At 40.8% G+C, this 20,373-nt stretch overlaps 3 protein-coding genes across 3 annotated transcripts; 1 reads left to right on the forward strand and 2 right to left on the reverse strand.

Annotated features, from left to right (window-relative positions):
* Positions 1-2,288: 2,288 nt before the first annotated feature.
* Positions 2,289-4,166, reverse strand: phax (phosphorylated adaptor for RNA export). Its single transcript, XM_041029673.1, has 2 exons — positions 4,077-4,166; positions 2,289-3,838 (listed from the first exon to the last, which is right to left on the reverse strand). The coding sequence occupies exon 2, from the start codon at positions 3,829-3,831 to the stop codon at positions 2,614-2,616; it is 1,218 nt and encodes a 405-aa protein (XP_040885607.1). The 5' UTR covers positions 3,832-3,838; positions 4,077-4,166; the 3' UTR covers positions 2,289-2,613.
* Positions 4,167-4,713: 547 nt separating this feature from the next.
* On the forward strand, positions 4,714-11,227 carry pmpcb (peptidase, mitochondrial processing subunit beta). Its single transcript, XM_041030186.1, has 13 exons — positions 4,714-4,839; positions 5,191-5,328; positions 5,866-5,952; positions 6,166-6,295; positions 7,192-7,390; positions 7,501-7,580; positions 7,720-7,832; positions 8,066-8,209; positions 8,500-8,660; positions 8,772-8,857; positions 8,944-9,032; positions 9,709-9,784; positions 11,058-11,227. The coding sequence occupies exons 1-13, from the start codon at positions 4,756-4,758 to the stop codon at positions 11,120-11,122; spliced, it is 1,452 nt and encodes a 483-aa protein (XP_040886120.1). The 5' UTR covers positions 4,714-4,755; the 3' UTR covers positions 11,123-11,227.
* dnajc2 (DnaJ (Hsp40) homolog, subfamily C, member 2) lies at positions 11,163-20,142 on the reverse strand. Its single transcript, XM_041030185.1, has 16 exons — positions 19,963-20,142; positions 18,867-19,057; positions 17,682-17,757; positions 17,482-17,580; positions 17,161-17,383; positions 16,971-17,036; positions 16,774-16,865; positions 16,432-16,553; positions 15,032-15,181; positions 14,838-14,926; positions 14,593-14,662; positions 14,307-14,485; positions 13,925-14,025; positions 12,449-12,559; positions 12,036-12,196; positions 11,163-11,320 (listed from the first exon to the last, which is right to left on the reverse strand). The coding sequence occupies exons 1-16, from the start codon at positions 20,015-20,017 to the stop codon at positions 11,252-11,254; spliced, it is 1,854 nt and encodes a 617-aa protein (XP_040886119.1). The 5' UTR covers positions 20,018-20,142; the 3' UTR covers positions 11,163-11,251.
* Positions 20,143-20,373: the final 231 nt, after the last annotated feature.

A 20,373-nucleotide genomic window follows, 5' to 3' on the forward strand; every position in this document is an offset into this window, starting at 1 on the left:
CAGATGAAGCGACAGTAAAACTCAATTGCAGGAAGCTGATCCCTGCACCTTTCACAGACCTTAATCAGCTTGCCTAATTGCCGCATGAAATCATGATGTACACAGTGACGGCTTATCAGAGGACATATCCGCCAGCAAATATGAAAACAGCCATAAGTGGTGGGATTATCAAACGTAGTTCTGCCAGAACGCCGGGCCTTTCATGTGGAAGCCATGAGCAGAGATAATGATCATTTCCAAGGCACTTCAGCTGACAAATCCACTGGCACCATTAAAGGCTATCATTCTCCCCCCGGAGCTGTGTGGGGCGACTGTGCACTTTTATTTTGATTTAGATGCAGCTGCTTTAGCGAGGGGTGTTTGTTTACGGAGGTCTGTGAAGCACAAGTAAAAACTCGGATTTGTAGGGCGAATATTGGATGGTAAACAGTATGTCTGTTTACTGCTGTACATGGAACATTAGTTTACATTTAGCAGACAGAATCTCAGAGAATTTTCTCAGGAGATGGCTGAGATGAAAACTGAGCTAAAGGGAGAGTGAAAATTTGAACTCATCAAGTGAGTAGAAACACAACTCAGTGTTGCTAATGTTGCGCTTTGTTTGCAGGGTGTGTACATAGGCAACTGTTTGAAGCAACAACTGTGTTAAAGTGTTAATATGTTAGATGTGTTTAGATTGTGTTCAGATGTTTCTTTGAGTTATTTGATTTCAAGTAAATACTAAGCTATCATAACCTATTGTAGAGTTTTAGACAGTGGACAACAATTAGTTAGCAAAAATCTGCCATTTATCTACAGGCTGGTTTAAATGCAGTGCTTCCTTCAGTGAAGTTCCTCTGGAAATTCACAATAACTTCCAAAATTTTGTCTTCATTTTCCCGATAATGACAGCTAAAGTACATTGTTCATGTTGGACATAATAAGGAAATATCAGGCCCATAAATTAACCCTGTGAGACCTGAACTATGAAAGAATGGTCAGAAAATTCTAATTTTTCAAATATGAACTCTTTATTTGTCCCTTTGACAAAATGTAAAAAAAAAAAATTAAAAAAAAAAAATTCTAATTATATTTTTTGTTTGTATCACACATGTCAAAACATTTAGAAAAGTGAGGAGTGTCTACCAGGAGTCAGTATACGAGCATAAGAGTTCATCTAAAAGGGTTAAATGCAAAGTTTATGCTTGATGGTGATGCAATGAGTCCCAGAAATGTGGGTATCATATATGATACGTACGGGCTCACAGGGTTAAAGCATTATTAATAATTCTCTCTGATATAAAGATGACTTATGAACAGCTCTATTGTGCTAATTCAGTATTGTAATGGAATTAACATGAATTAATGTTTCAGTAAAGTTCATACTGTTACCACTCCATAATCAGACCTTTGCTGCCATCCACATGTTGTACCCGGTTAGTGCAAGAATTTATTTTAATTTTCTTTTTTGAAAGATGAAGACAATAACAGAGACTGAGCAGATCTGACATAGTCGTGCTTTAACACACCTGATCAGTGTTGCTGTACCAGAAACCTCCATTAGGAGCTGATGCATGTGATCAGTGTAGACGTGTTTGAGATGTGGATGGGCCGATAAATTAGGGTCAGTGACAAATTGGCTCTTTGTTTGGTGTGTGTGTGTGTGTTGTGTAGAGTAACCAGGATATTGTATTTTGTGCCTTTGGCGTCACAGTACAGAATCTGCTGCCACCGATGATGATCCAATATGTTACACTGTTATCTGTTTGAACATCAGCTGAGTGGATATTATTCTCATTCAAGTGCAGTAAAACTGCAAGTGTTTCTATCTATAGACACTTTATTCCCTTACACCATTCCAGCCTTTTTAAGAGCTATTTTTATACTTCTTATGTAAGTTTATTATTTGTCTTTCTTACTTTAGTTCTGGGTCAGTCTATTGTTTGATATCAGAGTACATTTGTGTATACTGTTGGTGTGTTGTATTGGTTTTTTCTAACTATTAGATTTCAAATATTTTTTGTATTGTGTTCTTTTATGGCCTTGGATGGGATAAATACTTTATCTTGTTGTAAGGTTGTCCTTGTGGGAAACAGTATGTCTGCCATCTAGTGGACAAACTTCTGCACTGATACCTTTTCAAACCTGTGTTATTAGTAAAAACAGATTGAGGATATTCAACCCCACAATCTAGATCTGATGCCCATCCTGAGTGATGAGGGACTGAATCTGAATGGCAATGCTAAAAACTAACCTTAAATATTATTTTTGTCATGAGTAGGACCATTAAGCGAGGCCAAATGTACAAACCACCTGTTTTATTTTAACTCATTTTGCTCAAGTCACCTTTATTTATATTCCAATTAAACAAATGAATTTAACAGATCAACTCAACTTTATCATGAAACATGAAAATGACAGAAGAGAAATTATATTTCAAAATCAACATGTATGCTGCAACAAATCAAACTAACTTGTAAGTTTTACTCTGTTCCATGCTGTACCAAACATGAACGAAATTTTAAGTTCCCCTTTTATTGCTAAGGTAAACAAAAAAAGGACACAGGTGTGATCACTTTCATAGTGCTTTCAGTGTTTCATTAGAATTGTAGTCCATATCATATCAGGCAGTCCTCAGAAGACTTCCAGGTCTGCAGAGTTGTAGACCACTGCTGTCTCCTCAGCCCCCACAGCAGCCTCCTCCTGACCCTCCTCCTCTGCAGCCTCCTCCAGTGACTCCAAGGCCTCGTTGGTGTCACTGGCGAAAGTCTCCCTGGAGACGTCGTCGTGATCCTGCAGGTTCAGTGTGCCGATGGCCTGCTTCATCTTCTTGGCCACTATGTGCCGCCGCCTCTTCTGAGCAGCTTTCTTGCTCTTCTGTTCTTTCTGTTGTTCCTCGAAGAATATCTGCCTGATCTGGGCCTTGGTGATGCTGGGCGTGTTCTTCAGCAGGTTGAGATACACCCCTCCGGGTGTTCGTCGCCTGCTGCCGTCCATGGTGTACACTCCGCCATTTTCCTCTAGCGTGGCAGTCTCTCCGAGCAGTTCTATGGCTTTTTTCTTTCCAACGGCTTTCACAACACGCTCGATCAGGTCTTTTTTAGGCTCTTGCAGCCTGTGTGCTATCTCATCTGCCACTTTATCCTCAGGGTCATCCTCTGTGATCTCATACCGGCCCTTGATGTCCATCTCAGCTCTGGGGCCCAGTCTCTCTTTAGTTGGTCTCTTCCTCTTTGCATCTCCTCCTGCACTCTCCTCTGACCCCCGGCCCTTCATGTATTCCTCCAGCTGAGAGTCCAGCATTCTTTCTTCCCCTCCATCCTTCGACTGCCTCTCCATCTCCCTCTCCTTCTCCATTATCTTACGGGCCAGGACAAAGTTATAAGTCTCCACATTTCTGCTGGACATGCTAACTTCACCTTCCATGCCAAATATGCCAAGTTCTGCAGTTATGGCATCCTGGCACTGCTCCTGGACCACGGAGCCCCAAATGTTGTTCACCTTGCGACCTCCCAGCGCGCTGGCGGCTGGCAGGTGTGTCGACCCTGGCCGGGCAGTGCAGGCAGGCGGCTGGGGAGCGTTGGACACTTTCTGGCGTTTCCGGCGCCATACAGCCGCCTCCTCGTCCGACGAGTCCGGTTCACTGTCGCTGGACTCCACCGTTCTACCGGTGCTGCGGTAGGCGGTGGCAGGGAGCTGTGCAGCGGCTCTGTTCTGGAAGGACTGGCCGCTGAATGCTGGAGGAACCTGGGGGCGATCTTGTGCTGCAGTTCCCATCTCAGTATCCGAGCTGGACCCGGAGATCTCCCCATCTTCCAGATCACCGTCCATTACATCTACGCCATCCGCCATTTCTTGTCTGGAAGCCACACCAAAGATAACGGGTGTTGACTGCTGTTTTAAAGCATCAGCCAAAGTCAAGGCCACTTAATTAGCAATAATAGCTAACTCTGCACCATCAGTAGCTAACGAGACTACAGAACTTAATATTAAACCAGGCAAAGAATCAAACAGTCTAACACAAGACAGAAACACAGCCGCTGACTCTCTGCTCTATGTGAACTTGTATTTTAGTCTTGTTTGGCTCTTCCACTCACTGTGAGTTGTTATGATGAAGCTGACAATCTACAGGCAAACTTGAAAGACCATCTGAAGAAAATTCGCGCTAGGCTAAAGCCACACTTCCGCCTTACAACTGTCAGACCCTTTCAAAATAAACGGGACCGATCAAGAAGTAAATGAGTCGAGACGGTGCTAAAAATGTCAAGCTTACTATAATAAACAAACCAAATCATCAACAAAGTATGCAAATAAAGTATATTTAACATGAACAAAAATGTTGCAAGTACATGTACTGACTACGATTAAGGCTACTAATAAACTACGAGTGATTTAATCATAGTGTGATAGAGATGTGTAATATTTAACTACAGTTTTAAATATCAGCCAAAATTAAGCAAAATGGAATGTTTTTCATTGTGGAGCTTTTTGTCGGGCCATTTCTCAATGATATCAGTAGAAATTAAACATTTTTATATCGTCGTATTGTAAGTTAATGTCTTATTACAGTATTTTAGGTTTTTCTTTTGCCAGTATAACTTTGTTTATATTACGATTTTTTTGTTGGACTAATTTTATTTTATTATTATTTTTTAAAAGTCTTTCAGTGTTTAAAATTTTTATTTTTGTGATAAAATCATCTCGCCATTTCCGGCGGATGTCCCGTACTGATTGCGGAAACGAAAACAGCCGTGTACAGTGTGATACCCAAACAATATGTCGGCGTCCTTACAGCGTCTCACGTCCGCTGGGCGATATCTGTTACAAAGACACTTAGTGAAGACTAATTCTTTACATAGGGTAAGGACAATATGTTAATACTCATGTTTTTGATATAACGCGTCCTCTACAGGGCCTCTAATATTATCAGTGTACAGTCAACCGGAGGAAAGGCTCTCGGCGAGGCCTCCTCCGTTTCGTGTTTGCTAACGCTAGCTAGCGGCTAGTTAGCTGCTAGCGGCGACATGCTCGGCTACTCCGAGATGGATTCTTCAAATAATGTTTGAAGTTTACACTGTGTGACACTGTAAAACTATCGACTACATATATAAATTAATAACCGCTGGTAGTTGACTGGTAACAGTTGACGCCAATGTCTTAAAAGTTTAGAGTCATCATGACTAATTAGTTCCATCTGTTCTCCACCTGCAGCTCTCAGCTCCGCCACACAGACTCTTAGCTACCCAGGCTGCCCAGCAGGTGGCGCTAAATGTTCCTGAAACCAAGGTGACCACTTTAGAGAACGGGCTCCGGGTGGCTTCTGAGGACGCTGGGCTCACCACTTGCACAGTAAGTTAAAAGTTACCACCCATGAAAGCAAACACATAAGAGACATTTGCTGTTTATGTGGTTCAGCTGAAGAAAATCAGACTGCTATGAGGGACTTGAAGGAAAGTCATATTGTGATGGTCATGATCAGCTTTTATTCATTAAAACACATATTTTATTAATTATATGAAGCATGAAGAGAAGAAAGAACAGCAGACAACAGGAAGTCAGACAAAATATTGGCACAAAATGTGGAAAGTCACAAAGTTACAAGTCCATTTCCAGAAATAAGTCCACTGCAAGGTTACATGTGCAAGATTATGAAGAAATTAAAGTTTCAAGTGATATACACAGTGGATATGAGACCTAAAACGTGTCCCTTGACACAGTGGGTGTGTGTTAAGGGACTCCCTCCTAAATGGGGTACCTAAAACATTCACTTTTATAGTTTAGCCCCATCAGTACAGAAGGTAGCTTCCCCTGAGATATGTGTCTGAAGCTGTGGTAGCAGCAGTGTGTGAATATAATTTGTTAAAATTAGTCCCTGCCTTCTTCCAGGTGGGCCTCTGGATAGATGCCGGCAGTCGCTATGAGAATGAGAGAAATAATGGCACAGCACATTTCCTGGAACATATGGCATTTAAGGTGAGTGCCGGAATATTTCTACTGCTGTTAACTGAACTTACTGGTTTGTCTTTATTTACATCATATGCACAGATTCTAAAGTGTTGATTGTAGTTATTAGGAAAAAAATAAATAAAGACACATTAGCAGCATGACTTAGGAAATGAAATAATGTGTCTTGAGATTAATGTTATAAAATGTATCACAGGGTTTGTTCACCTGTGTTTGTGTCAGGGCACAAGAAAACGGTCCCAGCTGGATCTGGAGCTGGAGATTGAGAACATGGGGGCTCACCTGAACGCCTACACGTCCCGGGAGCAAACTGTGTATTACGCCAAAGCTTTCTCTAAAGATCTACCACGAGGTACAGTACAGCAGGGCTGAACACGTCTGTCTGACACGTAGAAATGACCACGATGACAGTTAATTTAGCAATGAAGAGAACAGAATCCACATCAGGTCTTTGCAAAGTATTGCGTAGTAGACTCGACAGTCACACGTTGAGGATTTTCTTCACTGTACAGGGATGTGTAATAAAGAGACCACTGCAAAATGATCAGTTTTTCTGATGTTACTATTTATAGGTATGTGTTTGAGTAAAATGAGTGTTTTTGTTTTATTCTACAAACTACTGACAACATTTCTCCCAAATTACAAATAAAAATATTCTCATTTAGAGCATTTATTTGTAGAAAATGACAGATCATCAAAATAATAAAAAAAAAAGGATGCAGTTTTCAAACCTCAAATAATGCAAAGGAAACAAGTTCATATTCATTTTTAAAAAACACAATACTAATGTTTTAACTTAGGAAGAGTTCAGAGATCAGTATTTGGTGGAATAACCCTGATTTTTAATCACAGCTTTCATGTGTCTTGGTATGCAAGAGGATAGTGGTGACCACAGCTGTGGTTTTTATACTTTTCCTCATTAAATGGGTGGTTCAGGTGATCGTCTGATCAGTACCTCATTAAGTAGAATGAGTGGAATTCAACAGACACAGAATATGTTGGACACTCAGTAAGCAAGATAAGAAATCATTAAAGAGGCTTTAACTTGTACCGCCTTAAGAAAAACTCTGGGTTAAATGCAGAAAATTCAGATTTATCATCTGAGGGTTGTTAAAAGGCATTCTGGGAAATGTAGGAAATCATAGAGGTTGATGAATGTAAACTGCAGCACATTATGAAATAGCACCTTGAATGCAGTAATGATAAAGTGTCATACAGCCAGTTAAATGTTTTCCTCTGTGTTTCCAGCTGTAGAGATTCTGGCTGACATCATCCAGAACAGTACGCTGGGTGAGGCGGAGATCGAGAGGGAGCGAGGGGTCATCCTCAGAGAGATGCAGGAAGTGGAGACCAATCTGCAGGAAGTGGTCTTTGACTACCTTCATGCTACAGCGTATCAGTCCACAGCTCTGGGCAGGACCATCCTGGGCCCCACTGAGAACATCAAGTAAGACACTGCGTTCATTTTTAATGCAACACAGCTTTGGTTTGCGGTGAAGATGATGTTCTGTGCAACTTTGTTTCCTTCTCTGAGTCTGTTGTGTGTTTGTGATGCAGGACTATCAACAGAGGAGACCTGGTTGAATACATCACCACTCACTACAAAGGGCCCAGGATAGTGCTGGCTGCTGCTGGAGGTCAGAGCTTTTACCTTCTCACTCACTTTAGGTTGATATGTACTGATTTGCTTTAAACTATGATAATAAGTTGATTCTTCATGAAGTCATGAGGGGTTGTTCTGACCTTCTGTCCCATCTGTGCTCTGTGTTTTATCAGGAGTTTCACATGATGAGCTCATCGATTTGGCAAAGTATCACTTTGGAAAACTTCCTGGCAGATATCAGGGCGAAGCGCCGGCACTTCCTCACTGCAGCTTCACAGGAAGTGAGGTAAGGTTAAGTCTTAAGGCTAATAACACACATTGTTACTGTCTTTCAGGCTTTATGGTTATTCTGTTTAATTTAGTCATATGAAATGTTTTTTTTAAATAATAAAAATTTCATAATTTATTCACATTTAAAAAGCATTGAGAGAGACAACTGTAGTATTTCTTAGTAAAGCACAGTCCTGAATTAATGAGTGTAATTGTTACACCAATGGCTGTCCCCTGCTGTTGCTTCAGATCCGTGTTCGTGATGACAAGATGCCCCTGGCTCATATCGCCATCGCTGTGGAGGCAGTTGGATGGTCTCACCCTGACACCATCCCCCTCATGGTGGCAAACACGCTCATTGGAAACTGGGACCGCTCGCTGGGTGGAGGCGTGGTGAGTATTAGTGAAACTCCAGAGTCACACAAAGTGATTTAACTCCAGTTTAAGTTTAGATTTCTTCTTCCAAGCTGATCCACACAGCTTAAATACCTCAAATTCTTATAAAGTGATATCACACGTTTTTTCTAGACTGTAATCTTCTGTATTTTAATGAGCTATTTCACAGTTGTAATGTGGTTTATACCAGGCTTTATTGTAAAACCTGCCACGTACACTAATTCCAAATTTTCCATTTAAAAGGCAGATGAAATATTTCTAACCGGTTTTGTTCTCTGTGGTCCCAGAATCTGTCCAGTAAACTGGCTCAGATGGCCTGTCAGGGGAACCTGTGCCACAGTTTCCAGTCCTTCAACACTTGCTACACAGATACAGGCCTCTGGGGGCTCTACATGGTGTGTGAGCCCGGCACCATCAATGACATGATGCACTTCACTCAGATGGAATGGTACACACACACGAACAACAAGTTTGTGTAGCCATTGTCTTACAGCTGTAAATGTAAAACACAAGATCATAACTGCTCCATGTCTGATGAGGAATGTTTTCTCTCTGTTAGGATGTCTCTCTGTACGAGCGTGACGGAGAGTGAGGTGGCTCGGGCAAAGAACCTGCTCAAGACCAACATGCTCCTGCATCTTGACGGTAAGGCAAGGTCACTTCAGTGTTGATGATCAGAGAATAGCGTGGTGTCACATGGTTTTTGATCCCAACCTGTTTACTTTCTCCAGGATCCACCCCTATCTGTGAGGACATCGGCCGACAGATGCTGTGCTACAGCCGCAGGATCCCTCTGCACGAGCTGGAGGCCAGGATTGATGTGAGTACAGTCTGTTTTGTTCACTCAAGGTTAAATTTCAGTCACCACCCATTTAAATCAGATTTCAAAGCTTTTTAAATGACTTTAAGTATCATAGTGGGTTAAAACTCAAGGCATGTAATACTTTGGTACAGTTAAACTCCACAGGTGTCTAAATTTAACTCTTGTTACTGTGTGGGGGGTTCTCCTTAGACAGATTAGGTATATTGATTTGTATTAAGTGTTTGTGGAGGAGAATCACTTTGCAAAAACATTTAGACCAGAGGTGTCCAAACTGTTCCACAAAGGGCCATGTGGTGGCAGGCTTTTTTTTTTTCCCCCAACCAATCAGCAGCACCTGACTTGACTCATTTAATCAACTGAGCTCACTCTTCAGACAGTTGATTGGTCAAACTGTGTGCTCTTGATTGGTTGAAACAAAGACCTGCAGTCACATGGCCCTTTGTGGAACAGTTTGGACACCTCTGATTTAGATGCTTGCAAAGGGACCTTTTACCACAAGAGACCATTGAATATTTAGATAAAATGAGTTTGAAGACTCACTGTTAAAGTAAACTTCATCTCTGTTTAATGTCTAATACCAACATCCTGTTTTAGTGGGTGGAGCCTGTAATGTTTTGTTTTGCTTGTTGACTCTGTGGTGTCTTACATTTGATGCTTTTTTTTGCCTCAACAGGCCATTGATGCCAGGACCATTAAGGATGTGTGCACCAGGTACATCTACAACAAGGCTCCTGCCATCGCAGCAGTGGGTAAGTTGCTGATTTTTTTTAAAGGGTGTGGGTTTTATTATTGTAGATCTGGGCATCATTTCTATCAGTTAGTTTTAACACTGTACTCACCAAAGTAATGCATCATCACTGAAACAGGTTCAACAGGACAACAAGCAGACAGGCAGACTGTAAGCACACACTGAGACAGACAGACATCTGTCAGAGTGTGTGTTTACAGTCTGTCTGACTGTTTGTTGTCCTGTTGGACATGTTTCAGTGATGTTGCACTGTACTCACCAAGGTAACACTCTGCAACATCACTTAAACAGGTGTAACAGGACACAGACAGACTGTAAACACACACTGTGACAGATGTCTGTCTGTCAAAGTGTGTGTTTACAGTCTGTCTGACTGTTTGTTGTCCTGTTAGACCTGTTTAAGTGATGTTCCAGTGTGTTACCTTGGTGAGTACAGTGCAACATCACTGAAACATGTCCAACAGGACAACAAACAGTCAGACAGACTGTAAATACACACTCTGACAGATGTCTGTCTGTCACAGTGTGTGTTTACAGTCTGTCTGTGACCTGTTAGACCTGTTTAAGTGATGTTGCAGAGTGTTACCTTGGTGAGTACAGTGCAACATCACTGAAACATGTCTAACAGGACAACAAACAGTCAGACAGACTGTAAATACACACTCTGACAGATGTCTGTCTGTCACAGTGTGTGTTTACAGTCTGTCTGTGACCTGTTAGACCTGTTTAAGTGATGTTGCAGAGTGTTACCTTGGTGAGTACAGTGCAACATCACTGAAACAGGTCCAACAGGTCCAACAGGACAACAAGCAGACAGGCAGACTGTAAACACACACTGAGACAGACAGACATCTGTTGGAGTGTGTGTTTACAGTCTGTCTGACTGTTTGTTGTCCTGTTGGACCTGTTTCAGTGATGTTGCACTGTACTCACCAAGGTAACACTCTGCAACATCACTTAAACAGGTCTAACAGGTCACAGACAGACTGTTTGTTGTCCTGTTGGACCTGTTTCAGTGATGTTGCACTGTACTCACCAAGGTAACACTCTGCAACATCACTTAAACAGGTGTAACAGGTCACAGACAGACTGTAAACACACACTGTGACAGATGTCTGTCTGTCTCAGTGTGTGTTTACAGTCTGTATGACTGTTTGTTGTCCTGTTAGACCTGTTTCAGTGATGTTGCAGAGTGTTACCTTGGTGAGTACAGTGTTACTGATAGAACTGATGCCCAGATCTACAAAAATGAAACCCCACCTTCTGTTTCACAGGTCCCATAGAACACCTGCCGGAGTACGACCGGATCCGCAGCGGGATGTTCTGGATGAGAAGCTGAGGACAGATCACCATTATAAACACACCATTTAAGGCTTGACTGTAGTACTTCTTTAATTTTTATTATAAAATAAAGACCAACACAATAATGTTAAAATAACACAGATACTATTGTCTTACGCAGTTCTTGTCATTTTTTACTCTTGGCTGCTACCTGTTCCTGAGCAGCTTTCTTGGCCTTCACCATCTCCACCAGTTCCTGCCGGAGAAACAGAGAAGAGTGTTAGAGTGCTACACTACATAAACTATTACAGAGGTGTCCAAACTGTTCCACAAAGAGCCATGTGGCTGCAGGTTTTTGTTCCAACCAATTAAGTGTCTGGTTGGAACAAACACCTGCAGCCACATGGCTCTTTGTGAAACTGTTTGGACACCTCTGCCTTGGACAGTCTGAGCATGCTAATGTTTCAGTTAGCAGCTGTCATGTTAGCACAGAGAGCCATGTGACTGCAGGTCTTTGTTTCAACCAATCAAGAGCACACAGTTTGACCAATCAACTGAAGAGTGAGATCAGTTGATTAAATGAGTCAAGACAGGTGTGCTGCTGATTGGTTGAAACAAACACCTGCAGTCACATGGCTCTCTGTGCTAACATGACAGCTGCTAACTAAAACATTAGCATGCTCAGACTGTCTAAGACAGAGGTCTCAAACCTGTTCCACAAAGGGCTGTGTGGCTGCAGGTCTTTGTTTCAACCAATCAAGAGCACACCATTTGACCAATCAACTGAAGCATGAGATCAGCTGATTAAATGAGTCAAGTCTGGTGTGCTGCTGATTGGTTGAAACAAAGACCTGCAGTCACATGGCCCTTTGTGGAACAGGTTTGAGACCTCTGTGCTAACCTAACTGCTAACTGAAACACTAGCATGCTAAGACTGTCTAAAGCTAAGACAAAGAAGAAGGTCATCTTACCTTATACCGCTTCATACAGTCTTTCTTGTTTCGTCCCGGGACAGCAGCAGCGATCTTCTCCCACCGCTCAGGTGTGCTGACTGGGTAGGTCTTCAGGGCTTGTTCCAGAAGCTTCTGTTCCTCCGTGGTCCAGGGTGCAGCGTTGCCATCACTGCCAGAGGCTGAAGGAGGAAACTGAACACAGTCACAACTCTTATCAATAGCTGATAGACACTGATCAGTCATTAGAATTATATTAACAAAGACTGCACCGATTAGTGCCTGAGTGTTAACATTAGCAGAGAATCACTGATTAGCTCCTACAGTGACAAAGTATAATGTATGAAAATGCATTTAAAATAGCAAAGTTCTGTTGTATTTACCCCTCCCACTCTATTTATCACATGTTCATACAGACACAGTGATGGACTCACCATCGAATCTCTCTGAGGGCACAGCGTTATCTATGGAGGGCGGCACACAAGTGTGTTCCTTCTTGAACTTCTCAAAGGCTTTTTTGTTGATCTCGTCTTTCTGTAGTGGATCTGAGAAGACAGCATTAACACAAGTCAGTTAGCATTAACACAAGTCAGTTAGCATTAACACAAGTCAGTTAGCATTAACACAAGTCAGTTAGCATTAACACAAGTCAGTTAATATTAACACAAGTCAGTTAATATTAACACAAATCAGTTAGCATTAACACAAATCAGTTAGCATTAACACAAGTCAGTTAGCATTAACACAAGTCAGTTAGCATTAACACAAGTCAGTTAGCATTAACACAAATCAGCATTAACATAAATCAGTTAGCATTAATAAGCAACAGTACTTAAAAAATTCTCTGCTCTATGAATATGTTGTGAATATGAGGCTATGTTCGTTAACTCTCAGGCATCAGTTAAATTTACAACCTTTTGAGACTATAAAAAAAACTTATAAAAACATAATATTCTCAGTATTTTAAGTGCACTATCTTGCTCTTGCTCTTCTTTTATATTATTTATTTCTTGGTTATTTTATTTTATTTCTTATTTTATTATATTATTTAAACCTTTTAGCAAGCTTGACTCAGGGGAGGGATGCACAAGAATTCCAATGCTCATGTACTGCAATGTATCTGTGCAAATGGCAAATAAAACTCTATTCTATTCTATTTTTTATTTGCATAAATCTCTTAAATCCACCCTGCTCAAAACTACCAAACATTCAATCATTTTAATTTTAAATGCCAGTTTGATTACTTGATGTCAGTTATTTTTTATAAAAAAAATGTTGGATATGTCAAAGATTAGCCAAAATATTGACTTTGATGCATTATTAGTTTTTGTGTAGCATCAGATTTAAAATGTGCTACCCTCTTAAGTCATTAGCAGACAAAAATGTCCCACTGACTCCCATTCAAACCACATTTTATTAATATCTCAGCCATTACAAAATATAATCATGCATTCTATGATGTTAGGGTTTCATTTTTGAGAAAAATAGTAAAATTTGTCATTTTCACTGTTCACCACTAAAATCAGCCATCTCCCCATTATAGGCATATGCATAAAATGCCTGTATTTTCATTAGTTTTTGTGCTTGAGTTATTGAGCTTAGTAGGCTACTTTAAATTAGCATTTAAATCCTGATACTTATTCAACATTTGATAGTTTTGATAAGGACTGATGTTGATCAAAAGATTTGACCAAAAAAGCTGAAAAAAATATAATCTATACTATTTTTATAGCAGTTTTTCTAAGTAGGCACTTTTGTCTGTATAGTCTCAAGAGGGTAGTAAATTTGTTTCACAGTGTTCTGCTGCTCTATTACAAAATTTAAATTTTAAAATTTGTCATGAACGATTGTGTCACATGCACTAACAGCCAAAATGGTGGCCAGATGAAGAGGAAAAATTCCAAACTCACCAAGTCGCTGTAGATTCTTGGCTTTGTTGATGACGTCTTTGGCCGTCCTCTTCATGCCGCTGGTGGAGTGCAGGTTCATGTAGTTGGCAATAACTTCCCACCTGGAAGAGAAGAAAAAAATGAGTATTTATTAGTCTTATATTAACATAAATTGTAAATATCAGTTGCATCTCATCAAGTGCATCTAATTCTTCCTTCAGTTACTTGAACAAATAAAAAGATCACAGCAGAAACCAAAAAAAGAAACTAACAGTATGAGAAAAGGAAACCCTGTTGGTGGTGCTAAGGAGAAAATAAACTGGCTCAACCCCAGTGGCAACAAAGGACCAAGTATCCCGTCTTCTACTCTGCATAACTAGCTGCTTTGAGTGTGGCTGCGTACCTGGCATTGGTTCCTGCAGGGAACAGGTTGACAGCTTTGATGAGCAGCTGGAGGTCGTCCTCTGTCCAGCCCTTCCCACCGGCTCCTCCTCCACTGGCCTGCTCAGCGCTGCGAGCCGCCTGCCTCGCCTGGACCTCGGCCTCCCTCTCCCTCTGCAGCTGGGCGTTCACTTCCTGCACCTGACAGAGGAAACACCAGCACGTCTGTAACACTGGTGCACGTTCCTGTGCATCTACTCTGTCAACTAGGAAGTAAGTACATTTTGTTTGTTTGTTTTTTTTTTTACCTGCTTCTCCACAGCTGCCTTGCTGTCTTCTTTGGAGCCTGAGGCCAGGACTTCATTCAGGGACTGCAGACTGGAAACACAGGTACCATATAACACTGTTAACATCCCATCACTTCAGCATGATCTTAAATTATAAAATCACAACTAACATCGTCTTAGATTTAAGACAATCTACAGAAACGTGTCCAAAACTAATTTTAAAGCATTAAAATTGATCTCAGTAATGATGATGTAGTTGCCTGTACCTTGCCAGCTCCAGCCTATCACAGAGCTTCTCCACTTCCTCCATCATTTTCACGCTGTCAGCTTCATTGTCAGCAAAGTAACTCCAGTTCTGTGGGTGAGGAAAGACGAGGACACAGAAAACAATATGAACTCAAGCAAATGTTGGATTCCAGGACTCTTCAGAAACACTTCAGTGTTCTCCGTGAAAACAGACCTTGCAGGTCGTCCTGAGTTTCTGTCGCTCCTTCTTGATGGCCTTCTTCTGGATCTCCTTCTCCTTCTTTGCCTGCTGGGCCACCTGCTTGGCCTCCTCCTCCTCCTTCTCCTTCGCCAAACGAGCTGCCTCCAGCTCCGCCTGCCGGGCCTGATCAAACACACAGACAACAGACTGATGAATATTTTGTTCCATTTATGTGTGCCAGTAAATAAATCACAGTTAGAAAAAAAACATTTCCAAGTCCTACAGGATGTTTTTTTTAATATTTATTTTTTCAACAAATCTCAAAGACCAAAACCAACAATGAGCTGATCCTGGTACACAGTTAACCCCAAAATTATTCATACCCCTGTCAGTTTTAAGGAGTTTTTGATTTTTCTAATTTATACAGTAGCTAATTTATACAGTAACCCTCTTGTAATCATGACAACTAAGCATGAAATGATCTCAACCCCACTGAGAACTTATGGGAACTCAAGAAAAGGGTCACAGCAAGGAAACCTTCCAACCTCAGGGGTCTTGAAGCTTTTGCCAAAGAAGAGCAGGTAAAACTTATTAAGGACTTTTGAAATAAACTTGTGAGCAATCATAGGAATTATTTGGAGGATGTTATTGAAAATAAAGGATTTGCAATTGATTACTGAAACAGAGTATGAATCATTTTGAACACAATGATATTTTGTTTTTGCGTTGTTATTCCAAAATAAACTGTGTATGGCTGAAGGCTTTCCAACATTTTCTGTCAATGTTGTTTTTGGGGTGAAGAGCTACTGTATAAATTAATAAAATCTAAAAGTCCTTAACATTGACAGAGGTGTGAATAATTTCAGGCTTAACTGTATGTTCTCCCTCTGTCTCCCTGAGCCCCATTGTTCCCAAAAACTACTAAAAACACATCAGTGATCCACAGTGTTACACTGGGTGACTGTTCTTTCATCACCATGGACACACACAGTATAGTTTATCTTGAACTAATCCCACATTCACCATCCTGCTGCTGGAAATACTCACTCGAGCCCTAAACAGTTTAATCCACTGCTTTAAATAGTCACCAAAGTCAATGTTTCCTCCTGAGTAACATCTGCTAACAACATACAATTACCCACAGTATTAGGAAATCAATGACTCTTATTTTGAAAGTATATTTGTGAGCTGTTTTCCCAGCCTTAGTTCTTCAGTAGGGGCTTAGTGACTTTGTGCTGGAGCCACACACTGTGCAGGGAAGTCAGTGTGTGTCAGTAGATGCACTAACACATGTTGGTTTTGGTCTTTTCAAGAGAAAATGGAGAAGATGCAAATTACACAGATTTTAAATGAGACTTTTTCAGATTGAGTCTCCACAGACAGGTCAGGGACATGCAGCCGTTGTGTTTCCGGTGGTTATGAGTGAGACTTACTCGTTCTTTCTCCTCCTGCTCTCGTTTCTTGGCTTCGGCTTTAGCCTTCTTCTCTGATTCCTTTCTGGCTTTTTCTTCTTCTTTGAATTTCTTTATTCTAGGGTCACAACTGTAGGCGGTATCTGCAGAGGAGGAACACCACGGATCAATCGGTCTAATCTGAAGCAGTGATTTCCTGAGATTCCTGCAGTGTGCACTATATTATGGAAACCATTTCCATACTGGAGATTTTTAGATAATAGCTGTGGAACTTATGCAGCTTTGTGATATTTTTCTTTAGCTGTTTAATTAAACCCTGATTGGTGAAATCATGCAGTGTATGCTGGTTCTGAAGGACTGTACCAACTAGTGTTCGTATTCTGTTCATCTCCTCCTTCTTCCTCTGAGCTCTGGAAGCTCGATTCTGCTTTTCAATCCACCTCCTCTCATCTCGACTGCAGGGGGGGAAAAAAAAACATGTTGTTCAGGCTCTAAAGTTAGAACATGCAACCTTAGACTGGCTTCAGCACTTTGAAAGGCTGTGATATACAGTAACTCACCACTCAGCCTTCTCCTTTTCCTCTTCATCCAAGTATGAGAATTCCCTCCATGAGTCAAAGTTGTACCTTTAAACAGCAGAAATAACAGATGATCAGTTCATCTTCTCCTCTGACTCGTTTTTTTATTTTTTTAAAATCTCAAATCTGCCTCCTTTGCTAGAACGTGACCTAAAAACAAACTACCACTCACCAAAAAGAGTAAAAATTATCCACTTCTTCAAACGTCGACTCCATGGTTCCAAGTTTGGGTACGTGCTTTTTGGAAGACCATCTTGCATTTCTCTCGAAAACAGGACTAAACACTTCGAAAAAGTTTTCTTTGCCTTCACTCTTTGAAGGCACAGCGTTGTCAAAGGTGGGATCTACACTGTCGAAGGCTCTTCTCTTTACAGGATCCGACAGGATTTCTATAGCTGAGGTTCAAACAGTGACAACAGTGACGTGAGTTTAGGACCCCGGGACTAATATCGGTGTTGACAACAATAAGAGTAAGTCTAATAGTGTGACATACCTTTAGTTATACAGGTGAAGTAGTCATTGTCTCCCTCTACAATCTGCTCTCCTGCAGCTTTCCTTTTGTCAGGATGGTGCTTCAACACGATCAGTTTGTCTGTGGAGAGGCAGCAGAGAGCGTGACCACAGTCAGTTAATACAACCAACCTGGAGGAATTCATGCATAAGAACAGGAGGAGGAGGAGGAAACATACGTACGGGCAGCTTTGATCTGTTTCTGAGTGGCTTTGTACCTCAAGTGTGGAAGCCCGAGGACAGCATAGTGATCTTGGTTCTGACAAACAAGTGATTAAATGACTTAATACATGTACGGATTATATGAAACAGCATTTCAGAATCAGAAAACTTTATTGCCAGGTCTGTTTCACATACAAGGAATTTGCCATGGTGTTGTTGGTGCAAAAACGATTAGATAAAAGATAATAAATATATAAAATAAAAAAGACAGAAAGAATTAAGAGAAGGATAAAAAAGAAAAAGAAAGAAAGTTTCATTTCATGGGAGTTGTTACTTTAAAAAATAAGTTTAATTCCAACATTTAAGAAGTAAAAGCTGCGTGTATCATACATTAACAGCAGCCGTCTCTCAGTGGCTGATCAGTGTATTCATCTACTTTTTTTTAACCTTTTAACACTTTAAAATCTCTGTAGATTATTTACAAGTCAATCTTAACACAATACTCATGATGAAAGGATTATTGGTCACCACAATTGTTTCATCTCTCTCTCCATAGTAGCCATGAAGAGATCCCTTCCGAACACAGCTACACCAGAAAAGGTGAGAGGACCAAATTCAGTCCTCTTTTTTTTTTTTTTTCCAGTTACTGACAGTATTTCTGTGCTGCTCTTTGATGGAGGGACATGTACCTGTAGTCTTATGTAGGTTTACTGATGTGATCTTTGGAATTTAAGTTTGCACAGAAGTATTTTGTCCCTCTGACCCCTCACTAGAGTCATAGTGCCTCTGTGAAGGGAATAAGTACAACTACCAAGAACTCTTACAACCTATATAAAGGCCTGTGAGTGTGGTATTAAGACAGACCTGAAGAAATGTGAATCAAGACAGTTTCTTGACAGGAAAATACATTAAATATTGTCATACTGTTATCAGTAAATGTAAAGTGGTATCGATTCATTTCTTCCTGACTCTCAAAACAATTAGAAGGTAAAGTCAGACTGGACTATACTAAGCAAACTGATCATGACTTAATATTTGATTCAACTTGTTATGGATTCAGCAGTTATTAATAATAGTTTCCAATGTAAACTGACATGTCTGACTGAGTGAATGGCTACATTTACACAGTATTTGCTTGAAGTCCACCAAAACAAGAACCCACAGTCTAGCCCTACGTCTGTTCCTGTGACATAATCTCTAATTTACCTTCCAGTCTTTGGGGTCGAGTGTTCGGAGCATCGGGTGCTCCTCCAGCTGAAACTCCTCATCCTCTGACTCCTCAGATGACACCTCCTCTTCCTCCAGCTCCTGGAAGGAGGCTGATGCATTCCTGTTCCTCCTTTTCACATAGGCCTCAAACCACCGACCCACCGGCTCCACCTGGACCTGCACCGAGGCTGAGGGGGAGAAGGAGGTGAAGAGAAAACCCCATGTAGATCAAGGATCGATCAAGGATCAAGGAACTTTATTGTGATCACAGTCATGTTTGGACAGAAATATATGAAAATAAAGACAGTAATATGTACTGAACAGGACATTTTACAGTTAAGAAAAATGTCAGTGTTGGACAAATTATCTAATTATTTCTAAATGACAACAAATACATCTTTGGTCTTTCTGTTCTGCGATTTCTTGTGGGTTACTAACGTATTAGTAATAGACAAACTATGGTTTATCGTGTCTATATAGGCGTATACCAATGCTAAAAAATATCTATGAAAAGCTAACACCCATAGCAATTTAACAAACATTTTTGTTACACTTTATTTAAATTTGTACTTTACAAAATTAAAGGTCAGTCAAATCAATTACTCTCCAGTTATTTTACGCTGATACAAAAACTTTTTTTTTACTCGCTTGACTCCACTAGAGTCCGCCACTAGAGTTAGCATGCACCCCAGTTCCTCTAGGGGCGTCCTGTGGGCTGAAATTGGTCACAGGTGTGACCATCCAAAAGTACAACAGGTGTTCAGGCGAGAGCTAACGAGCGCTAACGACCGCTGCCAGCTACTAAGTGTACAGCTAATCACAGAAGCTAATAAATCACTGCAGAATGTGTAACCATTAATGGGCAACAGTTAAGCGACATTATGCAACACAATAATAAAACAGTTGGAATTCATGCAGAAATAAAGGAAAACATAAAGAATAAACGGACATTCCCGAGCTTTGAATCGGCTAATTACATTAGCTTGGTCCCAGCTGTGTGCTTTTTAGCTGCATGCTAACGACTATAGCAAGTCCCCATATTAAACACTGGTAGCTTAGCTAGCCACCTTCCCCTGGCCCGTTTCATTCTTACCGGTAGCGGCTGTAAACACAACAGTTTCATCGCCGTCCAGCGCTTCTAGCAACATCTTCGAAAAACGGACTACGCGAACATTCAGGTGCTGAAATTATCAAGCGAAAGCTTTATAAAGTGCTAAAGTTTGTAGCCCGCTCATTGACACACCACATGGGCCTCCGTCCCAATCTGTGAACGAGCTTCACTGTCACGCCGCTGACTAGTCCGTGTTGTGACTGTGGCTCCGCAATACTGTAGTTCCGAATCAGGCGATTTATTCATCAGTGTCTTTTCGCTGGAAACTTGGTCATATTAATTGAAAATTACTCTAATAAGTATCTAATATTTGTTAAAGAAATGTATAATTATACTAGTATAACATGTATGACGATAATATTTACATTAATGGTACGTCCTCAATAAAGTTCC

The sequence above is a fragment of the Toxotes jaculatrix genome, chromosome 22 (genome assembly GCF_017976425.1).
Source record: "Toxotes jaculatrix isolate fToxJac2 chromosome 22, fToxJac2.pri, whole genome shotgun sequence".
NCBI lineage: Eukaryota > Metazoa > Chordata > Actinopteri > Toxotidae > Toxotes > Toxotes jaculatrix.